Source organism: Aulostomus chinensis, chromosome 4 (genome assembly GCF_037954235.1).
Source record: "Aulostomus chinensis isolate RoL2024-O1b breed Wild chromosome 4, RoL_Achi_v1.0, whole genome shotgun sequence".
NCBI classification, from domain to species: Eukaryota; Metazoa; Chordata; class Actinopteri; order Syngnathiformes; family Aulostomidae; genus Aulostomus; species Aulostomus chinensis.
This window is the reverse complement of record NC_141323.1, coordinates 9943177-9957364: the sequence shown is the minus strand read 5'-3', so window position 1 is coordinate 9957364 and position 14188 is coordinate 9943177. Positions and strand designations below refer to the sequence as shown.

Sequence of the window (14188 nt, the reverse complement as noted above, 5' to 3'; positions counted from 1 at the left end):
AACATCATGACCTGTGTGTGTGTGTGTGTGTGTGTGTGTGTGTGTGTGTGTGTGTGTGTGTGTGTTTGTGTGTTGGGGGGGGACACAGGAACTTAGCTTGGTGCTTTTAGCAGTAAAACCATTTTCAGAATTTTGCCGTCAGCTTCATCCAGAGGTGCCTGTTACCTGGGCGTGGGAACGGATTCATTTTCTAGCTCGATTTTTGTTTCATTGAGACGAACCAATCGAGTTGCATCGTGGGTAATGTAGGCGTCAGAGCTTGACAAGGAAGAAGACTGCGTGGAAGGAATGAAGTATGTGATTGGCGGTTCTGCTGCTTCTGTTGGAGTGCAACCCTTCAGGTGTGTTCTTAATTTCTCCGTCCTCCTCATAAAAACTGCCCTTCAGACTTTCACCAGATAATCTGATCACAAGGTGATTTATAATCCAGTTCTTTAAATACCGCCTGCTTCTCTTATTAGAAGATTATATCGAGTGATTTCAATTTCCATGCAGGATGTGAGGCTTTTAGTGAAATCTTTTCATCAGCACATTGTCTGGATTAATATCTTAATATGAGGCTGGGTGACAGAACGCCTGCGACAGACACTTCATCAATAACAACTGTGTTCCAGGTGATTGATAGCTTCATTTAAATGCATTAAATTCAAGCCACCACTGGTGCACAGCGTGCTTCCGTCCTGGCAGGTGCGTTCCTCCCTCGCCGCACCGTGCACACGTGACGGCGAGGCATCCAGAACTCTTCTCAGGCTCGGTGTTGAATATGAAGCTATTGTATTGTGTGTCAGGGGTGTGGAGGATCAGCAGTGAGAGATGTGTTCAGGTTCCGGACTGAATTAAAACCGTATCCATACATGGAGCCGGCTTGATGCGCGGCCCGGGTTCAGGCGTGAAGACGAGAGAGTGAATTATTCATGATTTGTGATCGGATCAGGAAACTTTCCCCCCGTCATGTCAGTGCTGGGTTTCACTACTTATAAATTAAATATACACCGTGTTCAAGTTGAGGATGGAGAGGAATTCATTCTTTCTCTTAAACTCTGCAGGTGCGCCAGCCTCAAACTGAGGAGTTTGATTCCGACATTAAAGGCTGTTAGATGCAGTCGAGACTCTACGTCCCCACATTCCCTGTGTTATGCTGCTGAGAAAAAGTGGAAACGCAGGCATACAATTGCAGTCTTTCAACTTAATTTTGACAACTAATTTTAATTTAATCTTATCTTAGTCAATAAAACCGCAACTGTTTTAGTCTGGTTCTGTTTGATGGCCTTGATTTCTTCGTGGAGAGCCTGACGGTGCCTTTAAGATCTTTTTCAGGCAGCTGATTTTAATTTGGCTTTATTCTGCTTCGGGTTTTTTGTTGTTGTTTTGTTAACATTTTTTCATAAAATGTGCATTGAATTTTTGTCTCCTTTTAGTCAGTTTGATTGCTGTGGCTGTTATAGTCCATTTAAACCCTCGTTTATTCAGTTTTCTATTGTTCTCTGAATAATGATCGTAAAGTACCTCTCACACCAAAATTGCAGCGTGTTTCTAGAGAAGGGAAATGAAATAGAATCACAATTAAATGATTAAAAGGAAGAAAATGCATAAAAAACATGAAGCCTAAAGAGAAAAGTTCAGTTTCAAGCTTTATTTTGAAAAGATCTAGCAACTGGTTCCCCTGATTTCCACTGGTATCACGTTCCAAAGCTTCTGGGTGTCATTGACAAAAGGATCGCATGTCATGGTCAAGCCTCGCCCGCAGCTCCTGAAATTCGGATGGCCCATGTATTCTGAGTTTTACGGTAAAGTCATCCATAGAGCTGGACAGAACACAACCAAGACATGAGGGCGACTCTTTCAGTTGACTTCGAACAGGACGCTGCAGTTCCCTCCATCTCCAGAAATACTCTCAGTGAGCGTGGCGTAGCTGCTCCGGTCACACCTCCATCACGTGGAGGAGAGGAGTTTCTCTTCTGTCAGTCGAGTGGGGTGAGGTGGGGTTCACGGCGTCCAGTCTTAAAAGCACTCAACGACGTGAGCGTCCTGTAATTGCCGAGGCGGGATGCGTGGCGAGGCAGAGCGCCGGCTGCGTTGACTCTGACTGGAAAGCCTTCTTTAGCCAGGAGAGGCAATTACGGCAGCAGACGGGTGTGTTGATGCTCGGCACACAAAGACTCCCACCACCTCATCGGTGTGTGTCGTTGTCAGGTTAATGGGGGGTGTGCTGGGACAGGAAGTGGCTGTTAATCGCTCACTCCGGCGCCGAGGACACGACCACTGAATCACATTTACATAAGACTGAATTAATCTGAGTGTGAGTTTACCTCCATGTAATAGGATCATGTTTTGTCTTCTCTTTGCTCTCCTCTCCCGATTGACTTCCGTCTGGAGCGGAAACCTTTGCCGTATGGATGTAAAGTCATATTTATTTAAGATGATTGATTTTCGGACTTCAAGCGGTCGTTGGATTCGGCTCAGTTCAACTCTGAGACGTGCTTGATATCCCGTCAGATGAACCTTTAGTGTTTGTCATCCTATGGTTATGTCGTTTCGATGTTTTCAGAAGTCGCTTTCGTGGTGCATTCAAAGACACAAAGCTGCAGTAAATGACAGATTAGGTTTGACAGGAAGAAGTACAGAAAAACAACCAGAGAGCAAACAGGATGTTTCTTTTATTCGTGCAGTATTTTGCTGTTACTTTACTTTGAAAGAGACCCGTTCCATCTGAACGCCGCCCTGATGTGTTGTTGTGGCAGTGACCTGCGACCACCAAAATGTTTTCAGCTCATCCTCGAGTCCCAGTGGAGTTTTGTGCCAAACAGAAAGAAATTCCTTCCAGGCATTCCTGGGTTTAGCAGCTAGCGAGACATCCTGCTAATATTAGCAAGCTTGCTAGCTAACGCACCTGGTATCAGGTGCTCTGGTGTCAGCTCCACCGTCTTCAGACGCAGAGGTTGGCAGCAGGAGTCACTAGACGCTGCTGCTGATGACCCTGAGCCTCGGCGGGTCGTGTGACCTTCCAGCAGCGTTTGGATTCTGGCTCAGCGCCGTGATGCCTGTCAGCCATCGACAGTGACACGGCCCCTCGTACGTAACGGTTTGATCCCTCCAGCCGAGACTTTTTGGGGCGTTTGACCTGCCGGTGGTGGCCAAAGAGAAAAGATCTCAAAGACGTCCGTCCAGCACTTTCAACACCATGAAAAAGTCTCGCCACTTGGACGGCGATGAATAAGAAAGCTTTCAGTCGAGGCTCCTCGGCCTTCATTAACTAATGAGACAAGGCTGCGTGGTTCTTCTCTTTTTGCATCCTAGTGGTCAAAAATCTTTTATTTATTTGTCCGTTTAATTCCAGTAGAATCAGTGTCAGCATTGTGGGGCGTGAATGGTGTTTACTTACCACACAGTCGCTCCTCTGTGTCTGCGCCGCTAATCTGATGGCGTCTTTGTCTCGGCTGGGTTTGTTTCTGCTGCCTGTGCCACTCGCTGCCCTGCTGGGACGGGACCAAATGGTACTGTGGAGACGCTGATGTGTGTCTGGGAAGAAGAAGAGGAGGGAAAAAAGAAGCACTCTTAATAACTGCTGACCTCTCAGACCCTCTTAGAGGACTAATCCCCCTCTCAAGGGTCCAGTTATTGGAGGGCTTTTATTTTGTCGCTGGATTAATTCAGAAGAAGGCTCCTGCTCGAGAGCTGAACTCCTGTTGCTTCATTAAGGATCTCCTGGTGTCTTCGAGGATTCATTTTGATTCCTCGACGCTGGCTTCCTGATTAAATCTCTTTCGACAGTGTTGGAAGGACGTGAGGCTCTCGGTTCTTCACGCACTTGATTGACCAAACTGTGTTTGAACTTATTTTTTCCGTCTCAACTCCTCAGTTTTGTGTTCCAGCATGTTGGTGTTTTCCACTTCCAGCAAGAAAATAATCTGAAGAATGAAACAAACGTGGTCGATATTGAAATGTTGCACCGAGTGAAAGAGCATCCAAGCACTACTGTCGTATCTAAGCAGTAGTATCACTTCCATAACTGAAAAGTCGTCCAGAAAATAATTCAAACAGTTGTTTCCCGACTTCCCTTCGTAAATAGAATATCGGCAGGCTTGGGAACATTTGTGTGAGAAAACTGTGTTATAAGGTCACGGAAAAACCTGGAAATCACGGAATTCTGCTCAGTACAGAACAATTAAAGCCAATGGGGGGGGGGGGGGATATATCCCGGAATTATTTGGAGAAATCATGAAAATTTGCTTCCCTGAAACCTGTAAATTAAAGTGTGTTCAATTAGAGATCGACTGACGCGATAAATGGTGGTTTATTTTGTGTGTGTGTGTGTGTGTGTGTGTGTGTGTCTGTGTCTGTGCGCGCGCGTGTGTGTTTAGTCTCCTGCTTACGTTCGCTCCCTCAGGCTGCTTCATTACCACCAATAACAACTCTATTCCCCTCGGGCTCCTCCAATCACAGCCCTCGTATCCCCTCCGGGCCTGGCCAATCAGCTGCGCTGGTGCTCCAGCCTGATGTCCTGAATGGTTAATGACATCTGCAGGTGGACATGAATCCTAATGAGCCCTGGCCGCTGCTCGGCTGCTGCTGAATTTGGAGGCAGAAAATATGACAACGGCAAAATGTCGTGTTTGACCCCGGTGGTGCCGCCGTTCACCGCGCTGAACATCCAGATGCGACCTGATAAACGGCGCCACCCTCCGCTCACGTTCACATTCATGTGAGTCATAACAACATTCGCAAAGGCGGCGAGGGGCGATGCAGACTAATGCATGAGTCCGTACTGTCGCCACCAGGTGAATCAGTGTTTCAAAGGAGATGGACCTTGTGTCCCTGACAACACCCCCTCGCTGCCGGATGCATGCACACTGAGCGTGCTCAGTGGGTGGAGCCCCGCCTGCTGGCACAGCTGCTTCTGGTTCTGCTCACTTGGATCTGGATCAGTCTTTTAATCATTATTTTCCTCTCGACTATCCAAGTGTCCTGGGACTAAACGGATCCGGTCCTGATGGACAAATGAGCCGCGTCTCGGGAGTTGAGTGACCCCTCAAACAATTTGTCCTCCGTTTGTCAGCCATAACACAAACAGCGGCGGGTGGAGCCTATGAAGGTTGCACGCCGTGGCTGGGAGGAGGCTGCTGATGTGTGCCTTCATGCTAGAGTTTCACTCTAAGAATTAAAAAGCAACCGAGTAGATGCAGCATCTTCAGTATTTTATGAAATCCGCTCATTTCCTAACTGTGCTGTCATGTGTTTGAACATCCGTGCGCACCTTGAAGGGTTGCACTCAGACTCAGACTGATAAACGGCCACCCAGGTTCAAAAACAGCCAGAAAGACAAGCAGACAGACAGGACTTCAGAGTTCCCGATCTGGTTCGGCCCTTTGGGATCCTGTGTGTCTGAAAAACAGTTTGTTTGAACTTGTTTCAGTGGTTGAGAATAGAAAGACCGACAAAGGAATGGAGAGAGATGTGTGGGCAAAGAGAGGGAATTACAGGGAGTTAGAAGTTGGAAAGCTTAAAGAGGTTAGACAGACAGACAGAGAGAGAGAGAGAGAGAGAGAATCAGTCAGGCTTTATTCCCCTGGCTGGAGCCTCAGCAGACATTCCTGGATTCTGTTTCACTCCAAACTTTTTAGCAGAGGGGTCAGTGCTCTTTTACAGAGTGTGCATGCAGGAATTTAATGAGTCAGTGCTGCTCTCTCTCCTGCGTGTGTGTTTAGGCTGCTCGCACTTTTCCATGACAACATTTACATTCTGGCTCCTTCGAGTGTGTATAGATCCAGTTTCTGGCTCACAAACACACTGAGGTGATGTGTGTGTGTGTGTGTGTGTGAGGTGTTTCACCAGATCCTTTTTGTATCCACGCCGTCCATGGAGTGGACCAGGTAGAACAGTCAGTACATTTTTTATAGAAGCAGAATAAAACGCTGAAAACACGAATGTCAGTAGCCGCTAACAAGCGTGTGAAAGAGACCAAAAACGTCATCAGAGGAAAAACACGAGAAGCCTGAAGCTTAATGTGGTGACCTTGAAGTCATGTGACCCTGGTGTAGCTCCTCCATAGGCTAACGTTAGCTTAGCACTGCTACCGTAGCATCCAGGCTTCCAGCATCATCAGAGGGTTCATTAGTGAAGATGATCTTGATGAACTGAACCTGGAAGATCATCAACTTTTGTTCACCAGAGCTGATTTACTGGTTCAATCACCACAATCACATGGAGCGATCCTATTGGCTGTTGGGAGGAACCAGGAGATGACCACTTCCTGTTGGTAGAGGAACAGGGAGGTGACCACTTCCTGTTGGACTACAGTAACACCTCATTCCTGACATGTTCCCTTCCTGCAGGACGACAACAACACCTTGATATTTCAACGTTAATTGTAGTTCAGAACATCTAAAAAAGCGATTAGAAGAAACAACAAATTTATTATATGATGTATATTTCAATGTATTCTGAATATCCCAGGAGGCTGGCATGCTAACAATCTAGCGTACCTCCTTAGATATTCAGAATATAAAAGAAAGAAAGGACAAAAGATTCAAGCATGAAAGGCTGGAAACAATTGTGGAGAAAAGCATCAACGTGCTGCCCTCTTTTATTCAGAGTGTGTAGGATGAATGACTCCACCAGCCGGCCAGGGCTCACGCAGAACGATTCCCATTTATTACGAGCCGGGTCATCCTTTACGGTGGCGTTGTAGTGGCTGAGATAAGTGCTGAGATCTGTGAACGTGTGACATCGCTACAGTGGGGATCGATGGGGACGCGCTCCTGCACAGTCACAGGATTTAGTTGAAGGAGTTTCCAGAATGCATTTTTGAGCAGTAAGCAGGAAGTGGGAGTATAAACCCTGGTAAATATTTACCGGGGACAGCTGGGCCATGAGTGTCCTGTCTCCTCTGACTGGTCTACCAGAGGGAGGCTGGATGTCGCTGCTCACCAGCTAAAATGAAGCTGATTAAAACTCGTTCTTCACCGCGCTTTTGTCCCCCTCAGCTTGATGCTTGAAAAATGGTGTCCCGTTCTTTATGTGTTGAGCGAAAGGCTGCGGATTCCTCACCAAGCCCCCTTGGTGGTCCACACTGTGAAAGTAGACGCTGCTCATCATTGTGCTGATGCTTTCAAACGCCTGTCCTAACACGTCTGAGTCTAAACTAACAGCGGGCCGCCACTCTGTCCTCACATGCACCGCTGAAGACCTGAGAGTCAAACGGTTGCTCACAAAGGGGGAAGAACACAAAGAACTGTACTCCCAGTTTATTCCTGGCCTGACACCAGTCAGGCTTAAGGAACCAAAGCAGGTGGATGAAAGCGGGAGAATAAGACAGGAAGAAAAGAAGAGGGCGAGGTGGCTGGCGGAGTGCGGAGATACTTCCCCTTTGATGTCGCAGACGCACACATTCATGACAACAGGGAACCTGAACACACCTGCTGTTTTTGTCTTGTTGTAGGTGTAAAAGAAATGAGAGACGGAGGATACAGGACGTGCTGACCTCCGTTGCCGTCCGGCCACTTTAATTACAAGTGTGTTTCAAAGCTTCAGGAGGAAGCAGGAATTGAGATGTTACAGTGGGTGTCGTCAAACAGGACAAAGACAGCAGACTGTGGTTCGATTCCGTGATGGTTCAAAGTGATACTAAACCCAAAAATGTGTGTTTGGCCCTTCCAGTACTCACTAATTGGAGTTTTGAGCTCACAAAGAGGATTTTTTTCCCAGCCTGCATCTCTTCTTCGTCACTGTAGATTGCAGGAGGAGCCAGCCGCGTATATTTAGCTCGACGCTAACTGAGACTGACGGCTAACAACAGTGAAACAGTGGGTGTTGAAACTCAAGAGCATCCTCTGTGACAGTCCAAGACCTCAAGCAGTTGGCTTGATTCTTAGTGCTAAACTGCTAAATCCACGTTAGCTGTCGAAAAACATCCCTTTACAAACTCTGGAGGTCATCATCCGCCATGATCCACTTTTTTGGAACTGTTATTAGTTTTAAGCTAAAAAACAAAACAAAACAGATGTTTTTGGCCAGTTTAGCTGTCATTAGCCATCAGTCTCCATTAGCATAGAGCGTCCGTTTCTGTAAGTCTGGACGTTGGACTGAAGTAGCTAAGAGGAAACTCGTGCTTCTGTGGTGCAGCCAGGCGTGGACACATCGTTCCCTCCTTCAGCGCGAGGACTTCACCTTTACTTCAGCAGCAACTTACTGGTGCGCCAGGCTGCTGAATCACAGTGTAAAAAAGGCACTGGAATGTGTGAGCCCCTCTCTCTGAAACACTGCTGTGCATCGGCGGAGCTCACCTGACTCTTAAATATCCGTGGATGGGTAATTTAGGCGAGCAGGTGGGCAGAGAGATAAGTCTTTTCACACTAATAAATCCCTTTGCAATGAAGCGAACTGAAGCAAATTGAATTTGGAGGGAGAGAAAACACCAGGGAAGCACCAGCCAATTGACCAGCTATCAGAACCATCTGATGGCCGCAATAAAACCAGTGATTGTCCAGTAGATTGCTGGATCACGGAGGCTTTCAGACGCAGGATGGAAATGATGTAGGTTTAATAGACTGGAGGAGAGCCAGAGACGATGACAGCATTCCTGTGGTCCTGGGACTTCCTCTTCACAGAGGAGAGATTGATCATGTGATTGTTTTACATGGGAGTTAGCGTGGAGCAGGACGGCGCGAGCGTGATGGTGATGAACACTTGAGGCTTGTTTTACAGCCACAGGCCACTGCTATAATTAAACAGCCAATCCACACTAATGGAAGCAGAAACTCAGCGTGTCACACCACTAATTGCTGCACTCGGTCTCTTTTCACACACATACACACTTCCTGGCTTTGCTAATCTAATCTGGCTCAGCAACTCCGAAGTGAGGCCTCCTCGTCCTGTAACGATGCTCTGGGTTTACGAAGACGCTCCCCCTCATTGCTTCTGCTTTGCTTTGCTCTCACTTTTCATTTTTGTCTCCTTGAGTTTCAGCACAATGTCAGAGTGGAATTCTGCTTTGTTTAGAGGACGAGTTTTAACCGTCACTGTCGGCTGTAATAGAATAATACTGAGCGCCGCTCTTGAAAGATAAGTCCTTTTTAATTGAGTCAACCAAGAAAGACTTTTGCAAAGTCCTCCTGTTTGTGCAAAGGCACACATGGTACTGAAAAACTTGCATCCCTGCGTTCTACATATTAAAGCAGTATTCAGTCACCAGTGCGGGGGTGCTACCTCATGCTAGCGGCTAGCAGGCCAAACAGAGTCTAAAATGTTTGATGTTGTTAGCATTTTTGTATTTTTATTAACTTTTTATGGTTTGAACTGATGCCTTCCTTCATATTTTAGATTAATTTTCTACTCGACTGAAAAAAAGAGCTTCAACTTGAAAGCGTTTCAGAACTCGACTGAAGTGTACAATGATAAAATCTCCTCTTGTCTTTGTCTGACAGACATGGAGCGGCGGTGGGCGTGGCAATTCCTGGTTGCCTTAGCAACTGTTTACCTCAGCCTCTCCCACGGTAAGAACACAGAGTTTCTCTCCGACACTCTGATCAACAACGTGGTGAAGGATCCTCGGACGGGCCGGCTCTACGTCGGCGCCGTCAACGCCCTCCACCAGCTGACCGCCGACCTCGAGGTAGAGTCCCGTGCAGAAACGGGCCCGAAACGGGACAACCGGCAGTGCACCCCACCCGTCACGGACGCCTGCGAGGAAGCGGTGGACACGGACAACCACAACAAGCTGCTGCTGGTCCACGAAGCCAAAGACGTGCTGGTGGTTTGCGGCAGCGTCTTCAGAGGCATCTGCTCACTGATGAACCTGAGCAACGTGGAGCAGCGGCTGTACTTCAGCGACACCAAAGGAGAGAAGTCGTACGTGGCGAGCGCCGAGGAGAGCGTCTCGGTGGTGGGAGTGATGTCATACTTCACCAAGGAAAAGGACAACTTCACGGTTTTCTTGGTGAGGAGCTCAAAAATACCCATCGGACTTTGCTTCCTGCCTGCCTGCCAAATTGCTACTGTTTTTTCCTGCTCTTTGATTCCAGGTTGGGAAAGGCTACGGCAGCCATGACAGCACCAAGCTGATCTCCACCCGGATCCTTGAGGACTACGGTGATTGGATCGTTTTTGACAGCATCATCGAGGCCTCGGCCGTCCAGGCCAACCCCTTCGTCCTGCGATACCTCCACGACTTCCGCTTCGCCTTCAAAGATGGCGGCTTTGTTTACTTCCTGTTCTCACGGACGCTTGGGGTGCAGGACAACAAGAACTTCACCTTCGTCTCGCGGATGTGCGAGGACGATCAGGCCTATTACTCGTACACCGAGCTGCAGTTGAACTGCAGTGATTCAAACAAGTACAACAAAGCTCAGGTAACGATGACGAAGGCTTCAGGCTCCTGAGAAGCTGCCAGCATTTGTGTGAAAAGGGCAGCAACACATTTGGGCATTTTTCAGTTGGATGATTCTGTCTGAAATTGGAACGACTTTTGCGAAAGCATCAGTCTTGACCTGAGAAAAATTGGATTGAACATGCTCAGGAACTGGGCATAGCCTCAATTTACAGGGTCTCTGCTCCCTCTGTACCTCTGGTGAAGCAGCTAAGCATGTGTTTTTGTGTGAATATCTCATTGACAGGTTCATTCACTTCTTCTTTTCACTCCAGGCTGCTTATGTGGCGACACCGGGAGAAGTTCTGGCGGAGAATATGACCAAATCCGGCCAGTATGGACCGGTTTCAGCTCATGACAAGGTTCTGTTCATCACCTTCTCCTCTGATGAAGATCCATCTTTTTCTGCCTTGTGTGAGTAGCAGGTCCCTGCTGGTTGGTAAATCTGAGCGTCCAGTGGCTCCACTTCCATGCTCCGTGGTCAAATATCAAACATGGCCGTCTCACCCATCACCCAGTTCCTCAGGTGATGGATGTGCTTGGCTCTCTCTGGGAGTTACACCAGAGAGACAAAACACATTGTCACCAGGTGGCGCTGTGACTAATCTGACCCACAGTTTAATGGGTTCCTCCTGGGCCCAGGCTCCGCCCCTCCCCCAGATTTGGTGCTTGTGTGTCTCAGCCACGACAGTCAAACAAACCAACGCCACTGAACTCATGAGCTCCGTGGTGGAGGTCGCCATCTATCTCATCAAAGTGTTTGAGGAAATGTTAAATGATTTTTTTATTTTGTTGAGCTTTCTCTTTAATCCATAGAGAGACTTTTTAGGACTTTTGGTGTCTCATTGCTCTGTTGGCGAGAGAACATGGACTCAGGTGCGTCATCCATGGGGGAGTAAAGTGGAGCAGAGCAAGAGCCGACTCCGTGTGTGTGTGTGTGTGTTCGTAGGCATGTACCCTGTTCACTATATAAACAAGAGGCTGCTGGAGATCATCGGCGCCTGCTACAGCGACAACGGCATCATTAACGAGAAGGCTGCCGTCTACTCGCCTTACTCCTCCAAGTCTGAGGAGCTGTGCAGCAGCAGCAATCAGGTGAGAGAGGCGCCGCTCTGGATTTGACTTCCTGTGCTCTCACCCGTGTCTGAGGATCTTCTCTGCTGCCTCAGAACAACATGGCCATCAGGTACAGGTGTGGAGCCGAGTTCCTGCCCTCCCCGCTGGCCAGTAAAGCAGAGTTCGCCTTAACCACTGAGCCTTCCCTCGTCCGCAAGAGTCACATGACTGCCGTCGCTGTGGCTGTGGAAATGGGACACGCTGTGGCCTTCCTGGGCACCACCACAGGAGAGGTAACGGTAGTCTGAGACTGGTTCCAGGTGTTGCCTACATAGGTTGGGTGGGCGGGGCAACAGATGAGGGAGGGGGTCATGGTCGTTGCACTAGTGCCACCTCTCAGAGGTTGTGGAGTTGAACTGGGAGGAATGGCGTGATCATCTGAAGCACTTCTTCCTCCTGGTGAAAGTCCTCATCATCAGGTGAGAAGATGGCCCACAACTTCCCGTGATGGGGGAAGTATGTAGGGGCGGAGTCATGACCTGGACGGCTTGGAACAGAGATTCTGAGCTGAAGGTCATGGGTATCCTCATGAGTCTATCAGGTGGGCGTGACCACTACCGCCGCAACCACACCGTGGCAAGCCACCGCAGTACCCCTGTGGTATTTGTTACAAATTTTGGAGGTGGAAAACAAACAAAAGCACCGTTTGTCGCGTTGACGTGAAGAGTGCTGGATCCGGCGCCTGCATGCTAACAGGCCGTGAACGTTAGCGAACACGTTTAGCTGCGGGACCTTATTAGATTGATGTCCGCTGGATATTTTTTTACAGATTGGAATTAATAGTAGTGCTGGCGTCACCATGGCAACTGTAATTGCATGCATATTCCCATGCCATCCTGTGCTGGCTAAAGTTAAACCCAGAGACAGAATTTTTGGATGAAGTGGAGGAATCGTTGAGGAGGAAGAGAAAAGCACGCGAGACTTGATTTGGACTGTGGACATGTCTGCTTTACTGCAGGTACTGCAGGTGTGGTGTGATGTCATAAGTCGTACAGAAACATGAATTGGGAACAGAGTGAAGGCTCTAATCTGCTTTTATGGATGTGTTTCCGTAGGTGCTGAAGGTGCATCTCTCCGCCCACCCAGAGGTGTACGGCCGGGCTCCCGGAGAAGTCTCGGGAGACAAGGTCAACAAGAATCTGCTGTTCGACTCCAGTCGGCAGCACCTGTACATCACCACCGAGAAAAAGGTCAAACTGATTATCATTCAGTTTTTCGGCAAATTCATGTCTGTCCTCTCCACCACCGTGTCCCCGCGACGGGAAAGTCAAAGACTCATTTTCATCTCCCATCCACCTTAACTAGTCTTTCATTTCTTCTGTCTGTCTTCCTTCATGATTTATTCACCTGCCGGACTACACCAACACATCCGTCTACATTACCACGCAGAAGTCAGCCATTGATTTATTCTCTCTTTGTTTTCCTCTCGCCCTCTTCTCTTCATCTTTCTTTCTCTCCTTTGTCCTTTCATCTTCCACTCGCCATTGCTCTCCTCCGCCACACCGAGGTGGAATTGACGCTATTGATTCACAGATGAATTAATTAGAATGTACTTCAAGAGGGCAATTCGCTTTGATCAAGTCAAGTGACGACACTCCAGCTTGTTCCGTCTGCTCATTTAACTTTATTAGAGCGGCCAGCTGTGGAGAACGATCCACGCAGGTGGAGGAGGAGGAAGAGAGCCTCCATCCCAGATCTGAGGGGAGGGCTACACAGATTTAAGGGCTGTGACAAACTGTATGTTTTATGTCACTTTGAATCAGGCGAGCTGGGAGATGAACTGTTGAAAAATGTATAAAATCTTTAAAATTAGGTTAAGTTATCACTGCAGGGATGATGTTTTTGTAGCCCAACAGGAAGCTAGCGCGGCAAGGATGAGGTCGTCTTGTAGTCCACGTCACCACCACTAAGCTTCAGGCTTCTTGTGTTTCCCCTGACCTTTAATGACCTCCATGACCTCTGTAGGCTCCTTCAGACTCTTGTTAGCAACCCAGGTTTTTAAGACTCCATCACTCCACCAGTCTGGTGTTTACTGGTGGATCTGATGTAGAACTGAACCTCCACCATCCACCAGTCTGGTGTTTACTGGTGGATCTGATGTAGAACTGAACCTCCAACATCCACCAGTCTGGTGTTTACTGGTGGATCTGATGTAGAACTGAACCTCCACCATCCACCAGTCTGGTGTTTACTGGTGGATCTGATGTAGAACTGAACCTCCAACATCCACCAGTCTGGTGTTTACTGGTGGATCTGATGTAGAACTGAACCTCCACCATCCACCAGTCTGGTGTTTACTGGTGGATCTGATGTAGAACTGAACCTGCTAATATCTGCACCTATTGGAACCACACACCTGGTTTCAGGTTCCTCACCTAGAGACCAGGGAATGAAGCATTTTTTCAGTCTAATATTCTGATTCAGTGTGTCGGTTCCTTCACAATAAAAGCCTGTGTGTGTTTGCAGATCACCAAAGTTCCAGTCCAGGCGTGCCACTTGAAGACAGACTGCCATTCCTGTGTGTCCATGAAGGATCCGTACTGTGGCTGGTGTGTCCTGGAGGGAAAGTGAGTAACTTTTAGCAACATTTATTTGACTTTGCTAAATACAAATAAATTCAACACTGGGGCTGCAGAGCTTTACTGTCGATGTAGAAATGACAGACATGCTTGCTGGGCAATAAACACGTGGGGATAAAATGGTCCAGCA

General features: G+C 48.0%; 1 protein-coding gene across 2 annotated transcripts in view; it reads left to right on the top strand.

The window, feature by feature from the left end:
* Positions 1 to 14188, top strand: part of plxnb2a.1 (plexin b2a, tandem duplicate 1) — a 119142-nt gene that overhangs the window by 76785 nt on the left and 28169 nt on the right. For both annotated transcript variants that reach the window (XM_086201682.1, XM_086201683.1), the window contains exons 4-10: positions 9423 to 9934; positions 10020 to 10346; positions 10639 to 10777; positions 11313 to 11458; positions 11533 to 11712; positions 12535 to 12669; positions 13946 to 14046. In XM_086201682.1, the coding sequence (XP_086057808.1) occupies positions 9425 to 9934; positions 10020 to 10346; positions 10639 to 10777; positions 11313 to 11458; positions 11533 to 11712; positions 12535 to 12669; positions 13946 to 14046 (1538 nt within the window). In that variant the 5' untranslated portion in view covers positions 9423 to 9424. The remainder of the gene's footprint in view (positions 1 to 9422; positions 9935 to 10019; positions 10347 to 10638; positions 10778 to 11312; positions 11459 to 11532; positions 11713 to 12534; positions 12670 to 13945; positions 14047 to 14188) is intronic.